Source organism: Mandrillus leucophaeus, unplaced genomic scaffold (genome assembly GCF_000951045.1).
Source record: "Mandrillus leucophaeus isolate KB7577 unplaced genomic scaffold, Mleu.le_1.0 Scaffold8, whole genome shotgun sequence".
In the NCBI taxonomy this organism is placed as follows: Eukaryota; Metazoa; Chordata; class Mammalia; order Primates; family Cercopithecidae; genus Mandrillus; species Mandrillus leucophaeus.
This window is the reverse complement of record NW_012108696.1, coordinates 2,866,358-2,890,110: the sequence shown is the minus strand read 5'-3', so window position 1 is coordinate 2,890,110 and position 23,753 is coordinate 2,866,358. Positions and strand designations below refer to the sequence as shown.

The window sequence follows — 23,753 nt, the reverse complement described above, 5'->3', positions numbered from 1 at the left end:
CTCGGCCTCCCAAAGTGCTGGGATTACAGGCTTGAGCCACCGCGCCCGGCCGGTACTGGTGTTTGGTTCGAAGTTCCCGGCTCAGTGTCCCTCCTCAGAGGCCACAGGGCTGTGAGGACGACGCAGGGTGGGCTTCGGAGGTCTGCAGGGCACCACGGACTGGAGGAAGCAGGTGGTCACCGCTGGGTACCACCCATGGCACCGTGTCCTCAGCGCGTCACACAGAGGTGCAGTGGCTGTCCACCAACCTGCTTTCACAAACCACCCCAACCCCTGAGGAGCAGAGAGCCCCTCCTGACCGGCCCTACCCCTCCAGGCGGGACTGTGGGCAGCGGGGAGAGCTGGTGCGACTGCCCACTCCCCCTGCTGCCCTGAAGCTGCCTCCTCTCATCCCAAGCCCCTCCCAGACCTCCCAGATCTTCCGGAAGCTCCTGGTGCTTCTGCCCGCTGCCAGGAACCTGCCCCGCCGGTAGGTGAGGGGCTTCTCAGCAGCACGCCTTGAGAACCTGGTGCTAACTTGGCCCAGGCGGGCGGCCAGCCGGAGCCCCTGACTCACCTGGACTGCCTGGAGCCCTGAGCCAGTGGCTGGGGAGCCCTGGAGACAGACTGATGGACGGGTAACCAGGAGTGAGAGTGCCCCATGCCTGCGGCCTGCCCGTGGCCTGCGAAGGTGGCTGGGTGGCTGGGCGAGCAGGAGTTAACCACCGCCTCCTTGCAAAGCTCCATTAAGCAGTACAAGCGGGCCTTGTGTAAAAGGATTTTTAATTCATCGTTACAAGCACCGGTAATGAAGAGGCTGCATCCTGGAAATGTCAGATGATCCATAAGGCGTCGGGGCGGGAGGATTTATCACTGCACCGGCACCGCACCATTGCTCCACCTGAATCATGGGGCCTTCTACACCTACGTTTGTGGACCAAGTCACTGGTGCCTCGGAAGCATCACCCGCGGGCTGCCAGCTTCCTAATCGCTCGGCCGTACCAGGCCAGGCTGGCATGACCCGCTGCACGCTCTGCTCCACGAACGAGGGAAGAGGGCTCCCCCTCCAGACGAGCCTCTGTGACAGCCTGCGTGGCCCCACCCAGGTGACCCGGCATCTGTGCGCTCCAAGCGCGGCATCCAAGCCCAACAGGCTCGTGGGCGCCTCGCACCGGTGCATGGGAGCCCGGGCTCTGTGGCGGGCATCACCCGCCCCGCCAGACTGATGTGTCTGCTTCCAGCCCCACCTCCACACGAGCCCGACTGTCAACACCGGGCACTGTGTCCGCAGCTGGGAAGATAGACCAGGCAGGAAAAGCAAGCAGGACGCTGCTGGGTACTACTGGCCGCGGGCCCAGCCTCCAGAGGCCCACGAGACACATGTGCAGAGGCCGGAGTGCACAGGGACAAACGCGTCCTCCCCATCAACGCCACCACATGCGCAGCCCTTTTAGTGGGGACGCGGCCCCAGGAAAGTCTGCATTTTGCTCTCCTCATCCTTTTTTTTTTTGAGACAGGGTCTTACTCTGTAGTCCCAGCTAGAGTGCAGTGGGGAGATCTCAGCTCACTGCAACCTCCGCCTCCTGGGTTCAAGTGATTCTCCTGCCTCAGTCTCCAGAGTAGCTGGGATCACAGGCATGGCCCATCATGCAGAGTTAATTTTTGTATTTTTAGTAGAGACGGGGTTTCACTATGTTGGCCAGGCTGGTCTCAAAATCCTGACCTCAGGTGATCCGCCCGCCTTGGCCTCCCAAAGTGCTGGGATTACAGGCGTGAGTCACGGTGCCTGGCCTCCTCATCTCCTTTCTGGGCCAGATCCCAAGGCTCTGCAGGAAGCTGATTTAAAAGGCCAGCTGAGTGTCATTTTCCAGCGGGCGTGGACGGCCCCAAGTGCCTCGTGCACAGATGGGCTAGAGGGTGTAAAGCAGAGACAGCCCTGTGGGGCTGCAGCCCAGGCCACAGTCGGCCAAGCCCCTCCAGGCTCCAGGCTCCTCACCTGCAGAACGGACAGTGCAGGGTGACTCCACAGGCTCTCACTGTGTGGATCAAATGCAGTGGGTGACACTGGGGGCCTGGGGGGACGAGGCTGCAGATTCGACAAGCCCCGAGCAGCTGCTAGTGCTCAGACGGGGTGGTCCATGCTTCAGGGAAGGAGTGGGCCCAGCTCACACCACTGCAGCCCTGCAGAGTGGGGACTGTGGCAACCCCACAGCACAAAGGAGACGGCCGAGGCAGAGAGGTCGAGGAATCTGCCCCAAGTGCACAGCCAGCTGGTGGCCAGCACTGACCACTCCCCGACTGCCCCGTGGCTCCAAGGGGTTCCCCAAAGGGGGACCATCATTGCTGAGAGCAGGAGGAAGCCTCGCAAGCCCCCACTACGAGGCCCCGCCACGCACAAGGAGGCTGCGTGCATCTGCAGGGGGCCCTCGATGTGCACCGAGAGTGGAGCGGCAGAGATCCTCCAACTCAACCACAAAGGCCAAGCAACCCAGGCAAAGAATGGGCAAAGGAAACGGACGTTTCTCCAAAGACGGCATGCAGATGGCCAACAGGACTGTGCAAAGACGCCCAGTGTCACTGATCGCCAGGGAAACACAAATCAAACCACAGCGAGACCATCTCGCACCTGCTAGGGCGGCTGGTACAAAGAAGTCCAAGGTAGGTGTGGGTGAGGACGAGGGGAAGAGGAGAGCCCAGCTCCCTGGGGGTGCGAATGGGAGTCCATCCAGTCGCAAGGGAGGGCAGTTTCCTCCAGTGTAAAAACAGAGCTGCCCGACGGTCCAGCAATCCCACTGCTGGGTCTATATCCACAGGAAATGATATCAGAATCTCCAAACCACAACCATACTCCCACATCCGCTGCAGCACAACCCACAACAGCCAAAAGGCAGAGACATCGGCGGGTGCCCGGATCCACACGATGCGGTCCATCCACACGGCGGAACATTACTCAGCCAGGAAAAGAAGGAACTCTTGCCATATTTGGGTTGAATGAATATGGATGAACCTTGAGGACGTTACGCTAGATGAAAGACACCACTCGTGCCTGTAATCCCAGTTACCCAGGAGGCCAAGGCAGGAAGACCTCAAGGCCTGGAGTTCCAAACCAGCCTGGGCAACATAGTGAGATCCCATCTCTTAAAAAAAATTGGGAGTTAACCTAATTTTTTGGCATGTGCTTGTGGTCCCAGCTACTCAGGAGGCTGAGGCAGGAGGATCGCCTGAGCCCAGGAGTTTGAGGCTGCAGAGAGCTGTGACCATACCACTGCACTCCAGCTTGGCTGAGAGTGAGAGACCCCGTCTTTTAAGAAAGAAGCCAGTCGCAGAAGAATAAAGACTGCACAATCCCACTCACGTGGGGTCTGTAATACAGGCAAACACACAGAAGCAGACTGCTGGGCGCCGGGGCGGGCGGAGGGAGCTGCTGCTCAGCACGTGCGAAGTGTCAGTTATACAAGACCGGTGAGCAGGCCGCAGAGCCCTGCTGCCCACCGCTGGGCCGGTGGTGAAAGCCGTGCGGGACCTCAGATGCTTCTTAAGGGGTAGATCTCATGCTAAGCACTGTTACAATTTTTTTTTTTTTTTTTTTTTTTTTGAGACAGGGTCTGTCTGGCTCTGTTGCCCAGGCTGCAGTGTAATGGCACGATCACAGCTCACTGCAGCCTGGATATCCTGGGCTCAGGCGATCCTCCCACCTCACTCAGCCTCCTGAGTAGCTAGGACCACAGGTGTGGTGCCACCACGCCCAGCTATTGTTTTTTGTTTTTTTATAGAGATGGGTTTCACCATGTTGCCCAGGCTTGTTATAAGTAGAAAAACAACAAAAATCGGAAGGCCCGATTGTGTCGGGGCATGTGTGGCGCCTCTGCTTTTGTGGAAAGGTGGAAACCGCATGGGGTGCTCGGTCCTCCAGAGGACGCCCCCGAGGCTGCACCTGACAGGGTCTGCTTATCTCCGGCACCCTTGATGACTTTTGACTTTTGTACCTTGCACCTCAGGGAACGATTCAAAAAATAACACGCCTGCTGAAGTCGGGGTCACTGGCTTCCTGAAAGCTGCCCACCACGCCAGTGGAGACGCAGAGCTTGGAGGAAAGACTGCGTCGGATGGCGCAGGCGGGGAGCCGAGCCTGGCCGGCGGCCCTAGAGACACAGGCAGGGTGGGCCTCGACCGCAAGGACCTACCAGCTTCCACCGCTGCTCGGGGATGGCGCTGATGTCCACAGGGTGGCGCTCAATCACGTTCAGGAAGCGCGCCTCGGGGACCGCGATGGCGCAGATCACGTGGATCCACCTGGAAGGGCAGGTGGGGCGGGGTCAGGTGCGCCTTCGAGGACCTGGGCTGGCCACAGAGGGGCCGGGCGTGAGGCTGCTGTCGGCTGGGTCAGGGCCTGGGGACCTTCAGGGAGGCTGGGGCAGGCGTGTGCTGCTCCTCAGCCCCCGCCACTCCATCCACGACACGGGGCTGTTACGCGGAGGTGATGGCTGACCCCCGGGCACTAGGGTCACACCCTGCAGAGCCTCAGCCCAGGGCAGGCTCCCCTCCGGCCCCCCAGCCCCCACACGCGGTGCCACCCACCTCCTATCGGTGGTCATCTGCAGCGCGCCTCCTCGAAGATTGCACAGGCAGCACTCCTGCAGAGACCAGATGGCCCTGGGTGAGCAGGGCTCGGAGCAGGCTCTCCACACGCTGCTTGGGGCCTGATCTGCCAACTGCGGCCCTCGGCCCTTACATTTCAAACTAGCAGCCACCAAAGTGACCGGCGGGAATCCCTTGGGTTCCACCCCCTCAGGGCAGAGGTGAAGGAACCCGGGCCCATGGTGGGAGACTGTGCCCCAAAGTCAGCCTGCTGGAGTGGGGCCGGGGCCCGGGCCTCTCAGAGTACCACCCCCGCTGCAGGGAGCGAGTTACCGCAGTCCAGGCGTGGGCTGCGCACCGGGAACACGTCCAGCCTTCGTTGACCAGCTCGGGACGGATGCCATAGCAACCTGGAAGACAGCAGGGGCTGGCTGAGATTGGAGGGCAGGTGAGACTTGGGGTGCCGAGTGAGACTCAGCGGGAGGGGCCAGGTAACTCGGGGGCCGGCATCCGCACGTGGAGTGACGGGGCCTCCGCACACAGCTGCAGCATTCAGGGTGTGTGCTGTTCCCACCCTCTGAGCTTCAATCCAGGCCCCTGCACGTGGAGCGAGAGAAAGGTCTGGAAGCTGCGTGTGTGGAAGGAGGACGCAGGAAGGGGAACAGGGCCCCCTGAGCTCCAGCTGGGTCTGCTGCACTCAGTCTGGTGGTATCTTGAGGGCCCCTCCTTGTTGGGGGTCTGCACCCCCAAAAGCAGCTCCTCCTGCTATGTCCAGAGAGGCCAGCCACAAAGGCCACTCAGTTTTGGATGTGGCCCTGGGTCTGGAAACGGGCAAAGGGCATGAAAGGTCCAGTCATGCCCCCAAAGTGAGGGCAGGGGTGCCGCCTGCCCCCAGGGCTCTGCCTCTGCTGGGGGTCCTGCCCTGCAGTGTGGAAGGGGCTCTCTGCCAGTGCTGGTGGCCCGCTGAAGAGGCTGGGGGTGAGGACCTCACTGCCTCCAGAGCAGCAGGGTGGTGGGCACGGGCTGGGGGTGGGGGCATCTGCTGGGGTAGCCCTGGCTGGGGTGGCCCGGCTGTGGCAGGCCTGGGGCCCTCAGCAACCCTTCCCCCACGTCTCAAACCCAGGCCCAGCAAAGCAGAGTGAACAGCCTCCCAGCCAGGAGACAACGCGAGCCCCAGGCAGGCCACTGCCAGGAGGAAACTGACAGAGATCTATGGCTACCTGCCTTGGCCAGGGGCACAGAAAATTAAACGTCGCCAGAAAGCCCTCCTCCTGCCCTGGAAGTCCAATTCCTGCCACTGCCCCTCACGCCTGAGAAAGAGACAGACATTCATTTTCTTGTCTGTGACCACGGTCGAGCCTCAGGATTGGGGAGGGGTCCCCGAGAGCAGAGAGAAATCAGATGCCCTGACCACACTGCAATCTCACTGTGACCATCAGTTTCAACCACGGCCCCAAATCACAGGCGTAGCGGGTGCCTGAGCTCCTCCTGCTGCCTCCCAGGCCTTGGGGAAGACTCGGCAGAACTGTCCAGAGGCCCAGTGAGGAGGAACCCCGCCTGGGCCAAGGTCAAGGGCAGGGATATCTGCCCCCAAAGGCTACTTGGCAGAGAGTCATTCTCAGGGAACACAGCCTGTGGAGAGATGGGGTATCTGGCCCGTTTCTTGCTTGGCCCTAGGGTGAGCTTCTGGGTGTCAGGGACAGGGCGGGAGGAGCCCAGTGTCCCTCGGAGCAGAGGCTTCCTCCGTGGAGGCTGGCACCAGAGGCTGGCACCTGGGCCTGCACTGGCGTCTTCTGGACGCTGGGAGAGGTGGAGGCCCTGTCCTGCCCCGGGGTGGCATGGGGTCACCCAGTCCTTCCACGGCCACAGCCTTTCCCCCTGCTCTAGATGGTGGGACCACGGGAGGGACGAGAAAGTCAGAAATTGCAGGAAGTCACCGGAAGAGGCCCCTGCCCCGGCCCTGAAAGTACAGCATGGGGAGAGGGGCCGGCGTGGCCCTCTGCACGGGAGGATGGACCCCCACCGGCGCCCCCACCAGCACCCTGAAGGAGGGTGCGGCTCCTCTGGGCCCCACAGTGGCACTCACTGGCGTGGACCTGCAGGCAGCACTTGCCGCAGGCGATCAGGGGGCTGGTCCCATCGTCGCCGATGTAGGAGTTGGCAGGCAGCGGCTCCGTGTTCTCGCCGCCAGAGGTGAAGCACATCTCGGGGATCAGCGGTCGGGTCTTCTGGCCGCTTTTGGAGGGCAGTGTGGCCGAGGAGCCCTCTCCGAGGGAGGCTGTGGGTGCCTCCTTCTCGGTCTGTAGGGCCTGGAGGGGAGAGGGGGCCTTCAGGGGACAGAGCCATGTGCAGGGTAGGCAGGTGGGCGGCACAGACCTCTGTCAGGGCACCTGCCCCGGGCTTCAATGCCCCCTGGCTCTGGGGGGGAGGTCGGGGAGATGCCCAGAGCCACCTCGGCCCCTCTTCCCACTCCTCCAGAAAGCCGGGATCCCCAAACGCTGTCTGACCCTGTCCCCATGAGGGTCGCGTCCAGACGCAGAGCTCAGGCCCGCCTGCACGGCCCCTGGTGCTGGGTGGCCCCTGGCGCTGGGGTAGGCCGGGGGCTGTGTGTGAGAATGAGTCTCCGCACTCTGCCTGGCAAGGGGAGTTAGGAAGACGCATGTCTGAAGCGGCGTTCCCGGCCCTGTGGCTCCCAGCAGCCTCTCTGGCCTCACAAAGGACAGCAAGTGCCTGGAGACGGTGTCGCCTGTCAGGTCTTGTCTATCTCAGGAACCAAAGCACTAAATCCAGCTCACAGATGCAGGTGCGGGCAGCTCCCAGCAGCAGGGCCCCGAGACAGGCTCGCCACCCTCGGCACAGCACCCTCTCTGGCTCTGTCCACCGAGACCCAGCTGCGCACAGGTGGTGAGGTCCCCGACCCAGGGCAGCTCTGCCAATGCCTGGACATGCTGGGCATGGGCTAGGAGCTGGGAGTGCAAAGCACGCGGGTCAGGTCCTGTCCTGGGGAGGCTGTACACTCAGGGAAGGAGAGGAGGGGGCATCCAAGAGATTCTGAGGAAAATGGCTGGGCTGGGTGCTGATGCCTGGGATGGCCGTGGGCAGAGGCCAGCCCCCCATCTGGGTGCAGAGGACAGGCGAGGCCAGCGTGGAAAGAGTACCAGAAACGGGACCTCGGCCAGGCGCCCAGCTCAGTGAGGCAGGCCAGGGCCTGCAGGAGCCCCCCCGGCCACTCAGGTGGTGTACCCGGGCCTTCACTCCACCCCACACCACCCGGCCCCTCTCAGCACCCCTCAGGCTGGGCGCTCCCTGAGGCCAGTGACCCCGAGCCTCCGCACCCTCCCTCTGCCCCGTCCACCATGGCTCACGCTGCAGATGTGCACGTTGGTAAGCTTCATTCCCACAAAACCCAGAGACCAGGCTCCGCCTACAGCTGTCAGGAACAAGCCCTCACAACTCAGGGTGCTGGCCAACACCCCGCCCCACGTGAGAGAGGGAGGCATGGGGGGTGCCCGGTCCTTCGCCCTCTCCCGCTGCCCCTGCCTCTGGGGTTCCCTGGGCCCTGCAAGGCCCGCCTGCCCACCTGGCAGTAGGGGTAGAAGAGCGTGCAGATGGCGCAGTAGGGCTCCGTGCGCGCAGCTGCCGCGTTGAACTTCCTCTCGGCCTGGAAGCTGGCCGCCCTGTTCTTCCACTGCAGGGACAGCAGCGGCCTCAAGGCCTCAGGGTCACTCACGTCTTCCTCCCCGGAGAAAGGGGACGCCTCTAGAAGAACGGGGGAGAGGGAGAGACACTTGAGTCCCCTAAGAACTCGTCCAAGGAATCACCCCAACTGCCCAGGAGATGGCCCTGGGTCTATAGCCCTGGCTGCCCACAGGGTCCCTGGCCCATAGCTCCCCTTCCACCTGCCTCCTGGCTGCCCCATTCTCCACGATGCCCATCAAGCTGGCACTGCAGCGTCCCATCCCATCAACAGGAGGGGACACGTCTATCTCGGCTGATTGCTACCCAAGGCCGGAGCCCCAAACGTGGTTCCTCGGAGCCCCTCCCCCAACACCTGGTTCTCCCTGAACATCTGGAGCCGTCTACTCGCCCGGGGCCTTCCGGGCCAAGGAGTGGCCAAACTCAGTGTCCAGCCCTGCCCCGGCTGCCCTACCCCCGTCCTGGGGTCTGAGTATGTGTGGGGGCGTCGGCAGTGACCAGAGAGACTCAGAGACACTGTCCTTCCTGTCTTGGGCAGGCACAGACTCCCTGAACTCAAGGGAGGTGCCGGAGGAGTGTGGCAGGGAGTCAGGAGGGGCTATGCCCAGGGCTAGGAGGCCAAGGCAGCCTGTGCCGGGAAGAGGTGCGTGACAGGGAAACTCTGGTGAGGGCTGCTGGTGAGAAGCCACAGTTGTCTCTCTCCCGCCTGTCGCCTGTTCCCATTGGACTCTAAAGGCCTCCACTGCCAGCTGTCACGCCTCAATCTCCCCACCTCCCCTCCCTGCATCTCCTGTGGACACAGGGGTGCTGTCCCCAGGAAGTGGGGTGCCCATTCCTGTGGCCCAACCCTCAGCCCAACCTAAAGCAGATCCTGGGGTCCTGGGATCAGTCCAGCTGTGGCACTACCCCTGGTTCACCTAGAGGGCAGGGCAGGCTCCCTGAGGTGGAGACCCAGGACTCCCACGGTGAACTCAGGAAGCCCTTAGGCCAAGACTCCTCTAAAAACCCAAACGCAACAGTCCCGCCAGCTGAGCCCAGGGAAGGCCCTAAGCGGCCCTGAAGCCCTGGGGATGAGAACGGAGCCACTGGTTGTGTCTGTCACTCACGACCCCAGGATACCTGGGGTTCTGGGGCCGTGATGATCTCACAGGCAAATGCTCCGGTCTCACCAAAGGGCCACAGTGGGGTGTGGGGAGTGGGGGAGTCCACGGAGGCCCTGCAGGTGCCTTCTGGAAAGATATCCGGGTAGAAGGCAAGGCCTCTTCCCAAGGCAGCTCGAGAGGCCCCTGGTCACGCCTCTGTCCCCCTGCTGATTCCTCCACTCCTGGGAGCTCCCGCCCTGTGATCCCAGGTGCTCCTAGAACCCTCCTCTCCCTACCCCTCAAATTGCATGCAGGATGAAAGACGCCATCCAGACCATTTTCAGATTCTACACGCATCCCCAGTGAAAGGCCAAAGCGGAAGATGAAAAATTGGCTTAGCAGGACTTCTGCACACAAGACAGCAGCTCTCAGCTGAGGGTTAAATCGAAGATTCCATCTTCTCCCCTCCCACTCAAAGCCTCGCGGGAGCCTTTTGTTCCAACCTCTCCAAGGCCCGGATGGCCTGTGCTCAGCCCTGGGAGGAATCTTCCATGGGGAGGCACGAGCTTCCCGGCCCCGAACCGCCCATCGTGGGCAGCCCAGCCAGCAGAGCGAAGCCGGGCATCTCTAACAGCAGCCGCCTCCCTACACGTGTGATCACCTGTCCCGATGACAGCCTGTCCTGGATAACTGCTTACCCAGGGTGACCACCTATCGGGGGTGACCGCCTGCTCTGGGTGACCACCTATCGGGGGTGACCGCCTGCCCTCGGTGACCACCCACCGGGGGTGACTGCCTGCTCTGGGTGACCACCTATCGGGGGTGACCACCTGCCGGGGGTGACCGCCTGCCAGGGGTGACCACACATCGGGGGTGACCGCCTGCTCTGGGTGACCACCTATCGGGTGTGACTGCCTGCTGGGGGTGACCGCCTGCCAGGGGTGACCACTTATCGGGGGTGACCGCCTGCCAGGGGTGACCACCTATCGGGGGTGACTGCCTGCCAGGGGTGACCACCTATCGGGGGTGACCGCCTGCCCAGGGTGACCGCCTTTCGGGGGTGACCACCTGCCCTGGGGTGACCACCTGTCCTGGAGTTACCACCTGCCTGGGTGACCAGGCTGGGTGAGGGGTTTTCCTCTGGTCATGCAACTTGAATACAGTGGCCTTCCCCCTACCCCCGAGGCAGCCACAATACTTTTGAGAACAGACTTCTACTGCTGGCCGTTTCTAGCATGGACATGGCTGTGGGAACGTTGGCACTGGAAACAAGCTGGAAACTGGGAGAGGATATATGTTGACCCCACCTGAGCTCTCAGGCCCCACCTGGCTACCCCGGAACTCTGAGCCCATTTCCATCCCCTCCATCTGGTAGGGGTGGCCAGCACTTCTGCCCGCCCCACCCCTCCCCGCCAGGGCCCCTGCCATGCGCACAGTCATGCTCTGTTAACACTTGAGAACAGGAACAGCCAATGGTATTGAGCAGGTCCGAGGCTGTGAGAGGGAGGAAGTGCAGCCTCGTGCACCTGGGAGCCGGCAGGGGCACCCAGCCCAGGCCTGGGGGAGGGGTGCTGGCAGGAGCCGGGTCTGCATGGAGGATGCGGTGCCAGGCCTGGCGATTCCAAGTGCCTGCAACCCCCATTTTACAGAGAAGGTGGCAGAGCCACAGGCCTGGGTTCAGGGGAGGAGACCGGAGGCCACAAGGGAGCCCGGCCCCCCATGAGCAGCAGCAGAGTTGGGCCGAGAGCCGACTTGGGGTCCCCCACTCACCCTCGTCACTTGAGGCCTCCTGCTTGACCACCGACAGCGGGGACCGTGTGGGCGGCCGGCCCAGGGGATGGCGCCGGCTCTTCTTGATCTCCATCTTCAATTTGGAAAATGTGGATGGTGCCTGAAACACACAACAGGCTGCAGTGAGGGCCCCACTACAGACCCCTGGGTGGGGCTCCCTTGGAGCCACACAGGGGCTCAGTGTGCCTGAGGCCTGAGTCTCCTCCCCTGGGGTGATAGTCCCAGCAAAAGGCTACAGGGCTCTTCTGTTCTCTAACTACAGACACGCCACGTGCCCTGTGAGACCAGCAGGCAGCCCTCCCGCCCACTCCCCTCTGCCCCACCTGCCTTCCTCCTCCCCGCCTCCTGCCTCCCCTGCCACCAGCTCCCCTCTGCCCCACCGGCCCCCCTTCTCCCCGCCTGCCCCCATCCACCCCACCTGCCCCTCTCCGGCCCGGACTTTGGTCTCCACGCGACCAGCCCCACTGCTGGCTCCACCGTCTTCTGGCCCCATCAGCTCCATGGGGGAGGCTGGCTCTTTCCAGGTCGGGCCCTTCTGGGCAAAGTGCTCAAAGGCCTGCTGGCAGGACATGTGCTCCTGGTTGAAGGCTGCCTTGCCGGGCCGCGGCACCACGTACAGCATGGGGATGATGGGCCGAGGCTTGGCCTCTAGCTCCTCACTGGGCACCTCAGGGGGCACGACGTTGAGGGGCGCCGGCAGGGGGCTCTCCTCCATGGCCGAAGGGCCTGGGCCCAGCACCGCGGGCTCCAGTGAGGATGGCAGCCACAGCGCCTCCTCCGAGGGGAAGTGAGCAGGCGGGGTCGGCAGCTGCGGGGGCAGCGGGCCGAAGCTCTTCTTCTTCCGCTCGTTCTTGGCCTTGGTTGGTCGCAGCTTGCCCCTCCCATCCTCTGTGTGGAGAGGAGAGGGCGGTCAGGGAGGAGAACCTGGGCTCAGGTGCTGGTCCCACGCTCCCCAGAAATCCCCCAACCTTGGCTGGGATGGTCGAGGGCCCTTACCAGCCCAGAGAGACCACACGAGCATGGCGGGGGCACAGAACACAGGCTTTGGGCCACCTCAGATCACCGCAGGGGCACCAGGCCAGGCACCCCCAGGGCCTCAGTCTCCCCAGAACGCAGGCGCAGCAGCAGCACTCGCCCGCCAAGGCCTGTGAGGACCCACCAGGTGTTGCTCTAGGTGCCTTCTGGGGTCACGGCAGGTGAGGAGACGCATCACCAAACCCAGCCAGAGGAGGCTGCTCTGTCTTCCGGGCTCCCACCTGGGTGGGCCGCACCAAGCGGCACTTCCCCGGGTGGGGGTGTGGGAGAAGCACTTTTTGTGTTCTTGAGTATCTGAATTGTTTACGTTTCTTCTGTTGATGTGGAAACGGTAAGGGTTTTGCTTCGGACAGAAGTAAAACCTTGAACAACGCACAAAATCTTTTTTTTTTTTTTTTTGAGACGGAGTCTCGCTCTGTTGCCCAGGCTGGAGTGCAGTGGCCGAATCTCAGCTCACTGCAAGCTCCGCCTCCCGGGTTCCCGCCATTCTCCTGCCTCAGCCTCCCGAGCAGCTGGGACTACAGGCGCCCGCCACCTCGCCCGGCTAGCTTTTTGTATTTTTTTAGTAGAGACGGGGTTTCACCATGTTAGCCAGGATGGTCTCGATCTCCTGACCTCGTGATCCGCCCGTCTCGGCCTCCCAAAGTGCTGGGATTACAGGCTTGAGCCACCGCGCCCAGCCAACGCACAAAATCTTAATGAACCTCAACCCGGCGGTCACGTGAGCGGACCAGGAGCGTCAGACGGGCCTGCAGGGCCCGACACCCTTCTGTGTGGAACTCCCCGGGGCCAGCACTGGGGACATTTCCTGACAGATGACGGGGAGGGGCCAGGATGGGTGTGAGTAAAGCAAATAAAACTGGGATGGGCAGCCTGGCTGGCTGAATCACAGTGCCCCAGAGGCGTGTGGGTCCCAACTCTCCCAGATATGTGGATGTGGAACATGACAGAGGGACATGGGGGACTCTGGCAGAGGGGACTCTGTGGGTGGGACTGAGTGAAATGGGAGGTGATCCTGGATGATCCGGGAGACCCAAAGTCCTCACAGGGCCCCCACAAGATGAGGCGGGAGGGTGAGAGTGAGAGAGAGCCTAGAACAGGCTGCACGTTGCTTGTGAAGGGAAAGGAAGGGACCTGAGCTGAGGGATGCAGGGGCCTCTAGATGCTGGGAAAGCTTTCTGCCCTGGAGTCCCCGGGAGGGCCCGGCCCAGCGGGGCTCTGTGTCGGGCTGTGGGAAGCTTGTGCTGGGGCGATCCCTCTGAGGGCCACTGCGCTCAGGGTAAGTTGTGGCATGGCACCTCGGAGCCCTGTCCTCAAGGAAGACCAGCCTGGCTGCAGAGCGCACTGTGGACCCCAGAACACTGTGAGCCCTGGAGCCCCAGGGCCCTGCCTGCTCCATCTGGAGAAGGGGGACAGGGGCTCAGGCCCCATCTGTGTGTCTCTGGGCCCCAGGGCTCTCGGACACTCTGTGAAGAGGGACAGTGGCTGGTGTTAAGGGATTCTCAGGCTGTGGGGCTCTCAGTGCTAAAACTGGAAGGCCCCAAGCAGACCAGGATGAACTGGTCACTCTGTTAACATTTCACCATCTCCACCTCCCCCAACAGGCTGGAAAAAAAAGGAAAAATCAAGGGAAGGAAATTCGTCTCTGCACACTAAACTATTGACCATGTGGCACTTAACGGGTTCTGGTTTGGAGCACAGCGCCCACATCTTACTACTTGCTATAAAACCCACCACGCGCTGTCCCCAGTTCCACAGTCCAAGATGCCAGGACCAGCGGTAAGTGCTGAGAGCCTCAGTGACCAGGCTGCCAAGGGCCGGGAATGACGCTTAACCCTTGACCCACGCTGACCCCAGGAAGGGTCAAGTGAGGACCCTCCCCCAGCAGACCCTGCAGCCAGGAGGAAGTCACACTGCCCCACCCACTCCCACGAGGGGCCCCCAGCCCACAGCCTCCCCCAGGGATGTAGGCGGCCCTGCCCTCCCTGCTCCAGCTCTCCTCCCCACACCCACCCCAGCTCCAGCTTCAGGCTTCGGGGACCGCCCACGGTGTCCTTGGCAGGCACACGCCCACCAAGAGGGACAGGCAAGCAGCCATAAGGCGAAGGCAGCCCCTGCCACTGCCCTGGCCCCCACCCCTGCTAGTCCTGAGCATTCTGGGGCATTGGCGACACTGGCCAGGCTCCTCCCTGACCTCCACCCCGGCAGGGGAGCCTGGAACACCACCAGCCTGGCCTTGCGGGGAGTGCGGTCTTCCCCTCCAGTCTTCCCCTCCGCTGTTATCTGACCCCCTCCACTGGTAACTGGCCCCTCCGCTGTTATCTGGCCAGGGGAGGTAAACAGTGGACACGGCAGACAGGCTGGCGTGGGAAGAAACACTTTTTCCTCTGCGGATGCCAGAGGGGAGACACCCCCTCCCTGGCAGGCTGGGAGTGGAGGCATGGCATGGAGATGCAGAGCGGAGGGGCTCCTTCACCAGGGCTGGAAGCTTCACCACAGGAAGCTGGAGCAGCCCGGGCAGACTGCAGAGGCCGCACGCCTCACCCTGCGCACCTGTCAGGAAAGCCACCGTCCTGCGAGTGTCAAAGGCACTTGAGGACAAACAGCTTTGTTCCCCTAAGAAAATCCAATATTCCTTCGCCCATGATAGCGCCTGCCTAGCCTCACTCAGATCTGATCTGCCTTCCACACCGCAGGCTGCAGTGCCCATCCAGGCTCACCGGGGACTGGGACTCAGGCTCCCCCACGGCTGGGCCGGCTTCCTGAGCCAGGGCCACCCGGTCAGGTTCAACTCCAGGGGTGGGGGCTGGCATGGGATCTGGCCCAGGAGGGCCCCACCTGGGGCATCGATGGTCTCAGGAGAGGGAGGAAGATTCCAGGACACAACCTCATGGCCTCCAGCTGCAGGGCTGCTCAGTGCACACATGAGGAAGTGGGAAAGGAGGCAATGAGGAAACACTCATCAGAGCCCCCGCCCGGCACCCCCACCCACCCCTCACACACAACAGGCAGGTCCGCGCACAGGGCACTCCAGCCGGGGCTGTGGGGGCCAGGGACGCAGAACTGGGCTGTCCTCACACACAACAGACAGCTCCACGCACAGGGGACGCCAGCCAGGGCTGTGGGGCCAAGAACACAGAGCCAGGCTGTCCTCACATGAGACCACAGGTGTCTGCTCGGAGGGTCCCTGGGGAGTCCCCACCTCTCTAAGGGGCTGGCATCCTGCCCCCACCCACGGGGCCTCCTGGGACCTGAGCGGCGACTGGTACGACCGCCCCAGGCCCTGGTTCTGCTCGGGAGGCAAGGCTGGGTGGCAGCTGAGGCCAACATCGGCCCCTAGGCCTCCCAGGGGCTGTCCTCTCACCAAGGGCCACACTGTAGGGCTCTCTCCCTCCTCCTCCAAGGACAGGGATGGCCCCAAGTCCCGCTTCCCCACAGCCCTCCCCTGTCGGCTGCCTAGTTCTGTCTCCCAGAGGGACCAGGCATGGGAGACAAAGGAGGACGTAATTTGAGCCTCAGGTGCCCAGCTGATGGGTGCCACCCGATCCCCTGCCTGGAGACAGCAGTGAATGACAATGCCGGCAGCCTCATGGCACTCCACACACAGCCCGCGCCTGCTGGCGCCCTGAATTCTCAAACTTGCAATAACAAGTTTCCAGCCCTTTCCCTGTTGGCTCCCAGGCTCTGTGAAGCCCCAGCAGACACACCGGGGACCCTGTTAGAGGGAGACACCCAAGACCAGGGAGGACACCGAAAGACGGCAGCACACTCCGCAGCCATTCCTCAGGGCTCTGTCCTTGCCCCGGGGACCACACTCCACAGAGGCCTTGGCACACCCCTCACCTGCCCGGCCTGAGGGAGGGGAGCAGGGACCATGGTACAGATGGGGTCCAGGGTACGCCCAGGCCCCCGAGGGCAGCCAGCTGAGAACCCACCCAGGCCCCCGAGGGCAGCCAGCTGAGGACCCGCCCAGGCCCCCGAGGGCAGCCAGCTGAGGACCCGCCCAGGCCCCTGAGGGCAGCCAGCCGAGAACCTGCTAGCACTCTTTTTAGGGGAGAGGGAAGGTGTCACAGCAGAACCCCCACCATCAGGGCTCACTAGCCTGCCTGGGGCACTGGGGTCACTTCTCCTCAGCACCTGGGTTTCCACCACAGCCTCCAGCAAACCCCAAGACAGGCCCGGAGGCCCAGGCTGCCCGGTGGGGGAGGGGGGAGGGCAAGAAACTACTCATTTGCAAGGACACCGCTCAGTCCCTGCCCCAAGGCTGCGGAAATCAAGCCACCAGCCGAGGCCTGGCTTCCGGAGCCCTCCCTCAAGTTTTGTGCTTGGCCGCCATGCCTGGGCCAAGCCAGCCCCGGTCTCAGGGGCTCTCTGGCCACCCCCTCCAACACCACCACCCTCCCATGCTGAACCCACAGCCGGGTGTGCCTGACGGTCCCCGAGGCCCAGCTGGAATGTGCTGGGGGACCCCCGGGCTGAGCGCACAGCCCCTCACTGTGAGCTGGGGCCGCTCTCCAGACGGAGGACATGGCGGCCTTTGCTTGCCGTGTCCTAAAGCCAGTCGCCAGCCACGAAGCCTCTCCTGAGAGCGGCACTCCAGGGTGAGGGGAGGGGAAGGGCTGGGGGCTGGGGGCTGTGCTCACCGCAGCTTCTCCACCCTCTGGGAGGCAGGACAGCACTGTGCCAGCCCTCCTGGGTCCCTATCTTGGCTCTGCCCCCCCGACCCTGTGTGTCCTGCACTGCAGGCTGCCTTCTAGGAGGCGGGGCCTCCCCACAGGCTCAGGAGAGGTGGACGAGGCCACCTTCCTGCCTTCTGCTTGGCTCTGGGGTCAGCGCTGGCTGGTGGGGCTGCTAGTCTCTCCTAGGGCTGGGCAATAGGGCGGCCGCTCTTCCCAGACCTCAAAGCAGCCAGTAAGAATGGGGTAGGGGACGCCAGCGGCCACTGGGAAGCAGCCTCCCAACTGTCCCTCAGGCCCCTCCCCTCCCGAGGGGCTTCCTCCCCGACGCTGATGACTCCCGGCCCCATGAGCAAGAGGTGCCGGCCCTTTCCCAGCTTGTTCTATATGAAAACACGGAACCCCACACCCCACTGCTAGGCCCTGAAAGGTGCCTCAGCATCATAGCTTTTAGGGGCGTGAAACTGGCATTCAAGGAGGACCAGAAACCGCTTTAGGAAATCTTTCACGCATCCCTGTGGCATGCATTTCCTGTGGCGCCCCTGACTGTGAATATGCATCTGTGAGGCTCTCTCGAGATAAATCTCCTGTTCAGAGGTTCCTGGGACTGCGGGCTCCTGGGAGAAGGGCTGTGTCCAAGAAAACACCCGCCCTTGCCAGAGTGGGTCCTCCTCAGAAGGAGTCTCTGTCGTGGAACAGAGATAAGGGTGTCCAGGTCGGTTGGTGGGTGGGGGGGTGAGTGCCAGCCCTGAGCCCTCCCTAGGCAGAGACTCTGACATGGCACCAAGGTGGCCCCTAACCCTCTTCACTGGTCTCTGGCCTTTCTGTAGGGGGTTGATCCCTTCAGGGACCCGTGGAAGCCACAGGCCTCAGAGATGCACCAGGTCCAGTCTCCTGGCACTGTGACCACTGCACAGGGTGTGTGGACCCCCGGAAATCTCGGGAGGGGTGAGGTGCCCTGTACATCTTTAAGCAGGATGGTGAGTGGCCAGGCCAGGGCCTCGCCTACACCAGGCGGCTAGATGGGGCATTGGTTTCCACTCCCTCCCACGTGGCGCAGGCTTCTCTCCAGCGGGCAAGTCGGGGAGGGAAAGCCGCCCATCCAGCCAGGACCACGCATGGGGAGGGGAGACCAGAGGCGAACCAGCTCCCTGAACTGGAGTCTCTCGGGGGCCAAGGCCACGGTGAGGCCCAAGTGAGAACAGGTAAGGCCAGGACTGGGAAGAGTGTGGCTGTCTCGTCGGTAGGCTTGGGCAGATTAGTAAATAAGTCACATTAATTAAAAGAGAGCTGGGCACAGTGGCTCATACCTGTAATCCCAGCACTTCGGGAGGCTGAGGTGGAGCCCAGGAGTTCGGGAGCCGCTTGGGAAACATAGTGAGACCTCATGTCTACTAAAAATTTTGAAAAATGAGCAGAGTTGTGGTGCACGTCCACAGTCCCAGCTACTCAGGAGGCTGAGGTGGGAGAATTGCTTGAGCCCAGGAAACTAAGGCTGCAGTGAGCCATGGCTGCACCACTGCCCTCCAACCTGGGTGACAGAGCAAGACTTGGTTTCAAAAAAAAAAAAAAGAAAAGAAAAGAAAAGAAAAGAAAAGAAAAGAAAAGGCTGGGCATAGTGGCTGAGGCCTGTAATCCCAGCACTTTGGGAGGATAAGGTGGGTGGATCACCTGAGGTCAGGAGTTGGAGACCATTCTGACCGACATGGTAAAACCCTGTCTGTACTAAAAATATAAAAATTAGCAGGGCATGGTGGCGGGTGCCTGTAATCCCAGCTACTTGGGAGGCTGAGGCAGGAGAATCGTTTGAACCTGGGAGGTGGAGGTTGCATGAGCCAAGATCGCGTCACCACACTCCAGCCTGGGTGACAGAGTGAAACTATCTCAAAAGAAAAAGAAAAGAAGCAAAGCCACAGTCCTTTGCTAGCCAGTTGGGTAAACCAAGTCGCAGAAGGTGGTGGCCGCCCTCCTCCAGCCTGAGGCTGGCCAGCCCCTGGAGTCTGCTCAAGAGGGAGGAAGACACCCGTGGTACCGGGGATCCTTGCGACCCCTCCCAGGAGGCCCCACTGAGAACCCAGGCCAGACTCTGACCAGCCACCTCCACTCTGTAAAAGCCTCCCCAGGACTGGGCCACTTTCCTCGCTGCCCAAACCCACAGATGGCAGCGGCGGCAGCAGCCTGCCTCATTTCCCAACACTGCGCTGGCCTTGGGAGGATGTGTGTTCTCTCGTCTCTGCCCTCCTGAAAGGCCCATCAAGGCAGTGTCCCAGCTCAGGGCCGCATGGACAGTTAACCGACGGGCTTGGGTGGGCCCAGGTCCCCAAACCCAAGCCTGGATCTTTCTCTGCCCACTTGTTTTCACCCCTGTCCTGTGAGACCACGCACAGCCCCCAGCACATTCTGACCCATGAGAAAGGCACTTTCACAAGGCCCAAGCTCAAGGTGGCCCATGCAGCTCCCAACACGGAGAACGGTCATGGCTCAGCCATCCCCCTGTCCCGTGCCGGTCCCTCCAGGGACATTCCACAGTCCCCCTTGGAACAGACCCTGAACTGCACCCATCCCCCACTCCCCTGCCGACCTCGCCTGGGGCTCACAGTCTCCAGAATCAAACGCAGACTCCTGCTCAGAAGACACGAGGCCTTTTGCTACCGCAGCCAGCCCAGGGACTCATCCTCTACGAGCACGGCCCACGCTCAGGCGCCCGGCTTGCCTGCTAGAGTCTGCATTATTTCTGAGGATTTCCCAGACCCCAGCGGACCTGCAGCGTAGACACAGGCCCTGCAGAATGACAGCACAAATGGGCACCTGTGCCTGCCCCCGCCCCACAGGCAGCCCCTCGCCCTGTGCTGGTGAATGGGGCTGCAGTCCTAGCCTCTGGACCTGGGATGCCACCTTGTTTGGGAAGGGCATCACTGCAGACACAATGAGTTATGAGGCCCTCGGGGCGGGCCAGGCTCAGCGTGGCCAGTGTCCTTAGGAAGGGGGGAGTCTGGGCAGACACACTCGGGAGACCACCACGGGAACGCGAAGGTGCCGCCTCCAAGCCCAGGACAGGGGCCCAGGACAGATCCTCCTGGGTCCTCGGAATGGGCCAGCCTGGCTGACACCTGGACCGTGAGCTTCCTGCTTCCACAGGTGTGAGACTGTACATTTCAGTGATCTCAGCCGCCCCATCTGTGGGCTTTAAACAAACGGAGCATAGCATATGAGAAGCCCTGTGCCACGCAAGGTCATGTCTGAGCGCCACGGGGCGCGGAGCAGCGGCCTCCAGCCCTCATGCCTGCGGGGCAGACGAGGGCATGAGGCGGTGCTGATTCCCCGTCCCTCTCCATCGATGGAGGTTGGTTAGTTTGCCTGTTCCTGTGTCTGCACAGTCCTAGTGCCCCCCGCTGGCAAGGGTCTCTCCAGGAAACGTGCCCCAAGGGAAGCTCTAGGTGTGCAGTTTGCAAATGCTCCACTTCTCTGGATGAGGCCAGGTCCATCTCCAATGCAGCTGGACTCATGCAGGTCCCACACAGCAGGGGACTGGGCTGCCTGCTGCACCGGCTTCCAGGGCTGGGCACGGTGGGAGTTTTCACCTCTGGTGGTCCGAGGAGCACACAGCAGCATCTCCTCAGTGCTTCCCAGAGCAGGCTGGGCTCGTCAGCCTCAGGGGTCTCCTCCTCTGTGCCCTCTCCTTTGGGGGGCTGAGCCCCTCCTGGTCCTCAGGCATGCTTATCTGCTCTTGGTCGGTGACGGGTGGCAAGTATCTTCCCTACCTATCGGCTTGTCTTCTCATTTTTCTTAAGGTTCATCCTCGCAGCAGTGTATTTGAGAGTCACTGAATTTGTCCATCTTTATTTTTCTGGTTTGTGCTTTTTCATAAAGAATCACTTAGCTTTGGGTTATAAAGATACTTTCCTGCTTTTTGTTTCCGGTTTGCCGGCTCTCTTTGGACAGAAATGCCTGGGCATGTGGCAGGCAGAGGAACGACCCCAAAGGCGTCTGCATCCTCATCCCTGGAGCCTGGGAATCTGTCCCCTCCCGTGGCAGAAGGAACATTCAGGTGGGACTGAGTGAAGGACCCTGACACAGGAGAGCATCCGGGTGACACAGGGACCCAGGGTCCTCCCCGGGTAGGAGATAGGAAGGTAAGAGTCAGAGAGAGACCGGAAGAGGCTGCACTGTGGCTGTGAAGCGGGAGGAAGGGGCCCTGAACCGAGGGATGTGGGCGCCTCTAGACACTGAGAAAGGCAGGACACATGTTCTTCCCCGGAGCCCCAGGAGGAAGCAGCCCTGCCCATAGCATTTTAGCCCAGTGAGGCCTGTGTTAGGCTGCTGACCTCCAGCGCTGTGAGAGAAGGAGCATGTGTAGTTTTATGCCACCAAGGTCGTGGTCATTCATTTCAGCAGCCACAGGGCGCTCACAGAGGTGGCAGCGTGGACAGGGGGAAGGAGGGGACTCCAGGTCTCACACCACGTCCACTGCTCTGGGATTCCTATTCCTAGACCCTTTGCCATCTTTGCTTGGGTCCTGCAAGCTCTGTGGCAAGCCCTGCCTTCTGGAAGGGCGGCCCTGGCCTCTTGACAGGCCTTGGGCTTTCATCTGCCTGCGTTTAAATCAGCAAACCCTGCTGGGATCCCAAATGGGGCTGCACTGAACCTGCAGAGAATGTGGGGGGAGCCGTCAGCTGTCTGCTCAGGAGCTCTCCTAACACCTGGTACATTCTTCTGTTTATTTAGCAATTCTTTCTTATTTCCAAAAAAAGTCTCTAATTTTCTCCATAAAGATCATTTTTTTGATTAGGTTTATTCCAAGATCCATTATCTCTGTTTGGTAGCACCATAAGGGGTATCTTTGGGAGTCGTGCTTGCTGCGAGCAGCTCGCAGATGAGAGGCGCGATCGGGTTTCTGTGCCCGTCGCTCATCTCCGGCAGCTCTGCTCGATCCCCGAGTCACCGTGTGGCTCCGCCTGTAGACTTGCTTGCTGCTTCTCAGTAGAGAATGGTCGCTATATGCGAACAGTGCCACGACAGCTGTGCTTTTCCTTTCTACCCACGATGCCTTTGCTTTCCTCGTCTTGCCTCTCTAGCCCAGCAGACCCTCCTGAGGCGTGCTGAACAGACACAGAGCCCACATGCCCCAGTGAGTGAGTGGCATGTCAGGAGCAAACTCACCCCCGGCCTCTGCTCTCTCCCCCAGGGATGCTCACTTTTCTTGCCTCAGGCCCACAGCCACTGGCCAGCTGTGACCCTCAATACCTGCCCCATGTATATGGGGAGGGTAGGGGTGTGCCTGCCTCCTGGAGCACTGCAAGGGCCACGACCCCATCGTTACAGATCAGGTGCCCCACGGCTGCCCCTGGCAGGTGGGAGGGGCCTCACGTCTGCTGAATGGCACCATGGTTGGGCCTCTTGCCATGTTCCAAGGCCAATATTCACCTTGGGCACAGCACGTCCTGGAGACCTGATACCTCGGAGGCAGACCAGGTCGTGCTGGGCTCATACAGAGGGAAACTGAGGACTAGGACCCTCCGGCGAATGTGGCCCCCATGACCCGGGCCTCAGGCACCACAGCAGGGGGTAGCCCTTGGTAGGAGGCAGGCTGGCTGGCACACCCCACACACCTGCTCCCTGCACGGCGCCCGGAAGGGTGGGAAGAGGGAAGGGCTCCCAGCGGGGAGCCCCAGCTGGGAACAGCCACTTTGCGCAGACTCCCAAGCAGCTAAAGCGCTAAACTGAGAAGCTAAAACCCAGTCACCGGAAACAAAATGCTGTCGACCCTGAAACAGGAACCTTTATACACTCACAGGTGGGAGTTCCACAGCCAAAAGCTCCCCCTGGAGAAGGGAATGTTTCTGAGACTGCCACCCAGCCCCCCACACCCCGTTCACAACTGCTGGTTCACACTCCTGTGGGAAGGCAGCTGCCCCGTCTTACCAGCCCCAGGAGAGCTGGGAGGCCCGAGGGCAGGTGGGAGACCCGCTCACGGGTCAGGACCGGCCCTCTGCTCAGAAGTGGCCACGGCCGCTGCAGGCACGTTCCAGCATCTGGGCCACATACAGCATCCTGGTCTTTTATTTTATTATTATTATTATTTTGTGTGTGTGTGTGAGATACTGGGTCTTGCTCTGTTGCCCAGGTTGGAGTGCAGTGGTGCAAGCACGGCTCACTGCAGCCTCAACCTCCCACCTCAGCTTCCCAAGTAGCTGGGACTATAGATGTAAGCCACCAAGCCTGGTTAATTTTTTTTTAATCATAGGTAGAGACAGGTCTCAAACTCCTGGACTCAAGTGATCCTCCCACCTTGGCTTCCCAAAGTGCTAGGATTACAGGTGGGAGCCACTGCGCCTGGCCTCTGGTAACTACTCTTCTCAATTCTGGGGGAGCAGGCACTTTTTTTACGGCCTCCACCTCACAATGTCTATTTTCACGAAATGCCCCACCCTGGCAAGAAAGCCACTGAATGCGATTCTTACAAAGCGGGGACTCTGGCTGCAGCAGGCACTGGTTCCTTCTAGGAGATGCCCACTGGGGGTAGGAAAGCAGAGGTGCCAGGCCTGGGCTGGCAGGGACTGACCTTCTGCGCCCTCGGCCTCCCGGCCGTGTGGTAGTGGCTGCGGCTCCTCCTCCTCCTCCTCGGGGTCAGCCTCTGGCCCGGCCTCCTCCTTCATGCTGCCCCCAGCCTCCTCCAGGAGCGTCGCCCCAGCCGTACCCTCCCCGGGGGACTTGGGGTCTTCGGGCTTGGGCTTCTTGGGCTGGCTCCGTTTCCGGTGAGACCTGGAGAGGGAGGTTTATCAGGCAGGAGGGGAGACCAGGGAGGAAGAGCCCTCGGTCTGTGCACTCTGTCTGGCAGCGCGCAGCCCCCACCCACCCCCAGAAGAGTGCCCGACGAGCAGGAGCCTCCTGGCTGGAGGCCAGGGGTAAAGGGAAC

At 61.7% G+C, this 23,753-nt stretch overlaps 1 protein-coding gene across 1 annotated transcript in view; it reads right to left on the bottom strand.

Moving 5' to 3' along the window:
• KDM4B (lysine (K)-specific demethylase 4B) overlaps window positions 1-23,753 on the bottom strand; it is a 166,578-nt gene that overhangs the window by 18,581 nt on the left and 124,244 nt on the right. Inside the window, exons 11-18 of the mRNA XM_011967374.1 lie at window positions 23,400-23,599; window positions 11,545-12,014; window positions 11,106-11,226; window positions 8,138-8,316; window positions 6,644-6,866; window positions 4,891-4,967; window positions 4,558-4,613; window positions 4,164-4,272 (exon numbers count right to left, since the gene is read on the bottom strand). Of these exons, the coding sequence (XP_011822764.1) occupies window positions 4,164-4,272; window positions 4,558-4,613; window positions 4,891-4,967; window positions 6,644-6,866; window positions 8,138-8,316; window positions 11,106-11,226; window positions 11,545-12,014; window positions 23,400-23,599 (1,435 nt within the window). The remainder of the gene's footprint in view (window positions 1-4,163; window positions 4,273-4,557; window positions 4,614-4,890; window positions 4,968-6,643; window positions 6,867-8,137; window positions 8,317-11,105; window positions 11,227-11,544; window positions 12,015-23,399; window positions 23,600-23,753) is intronic.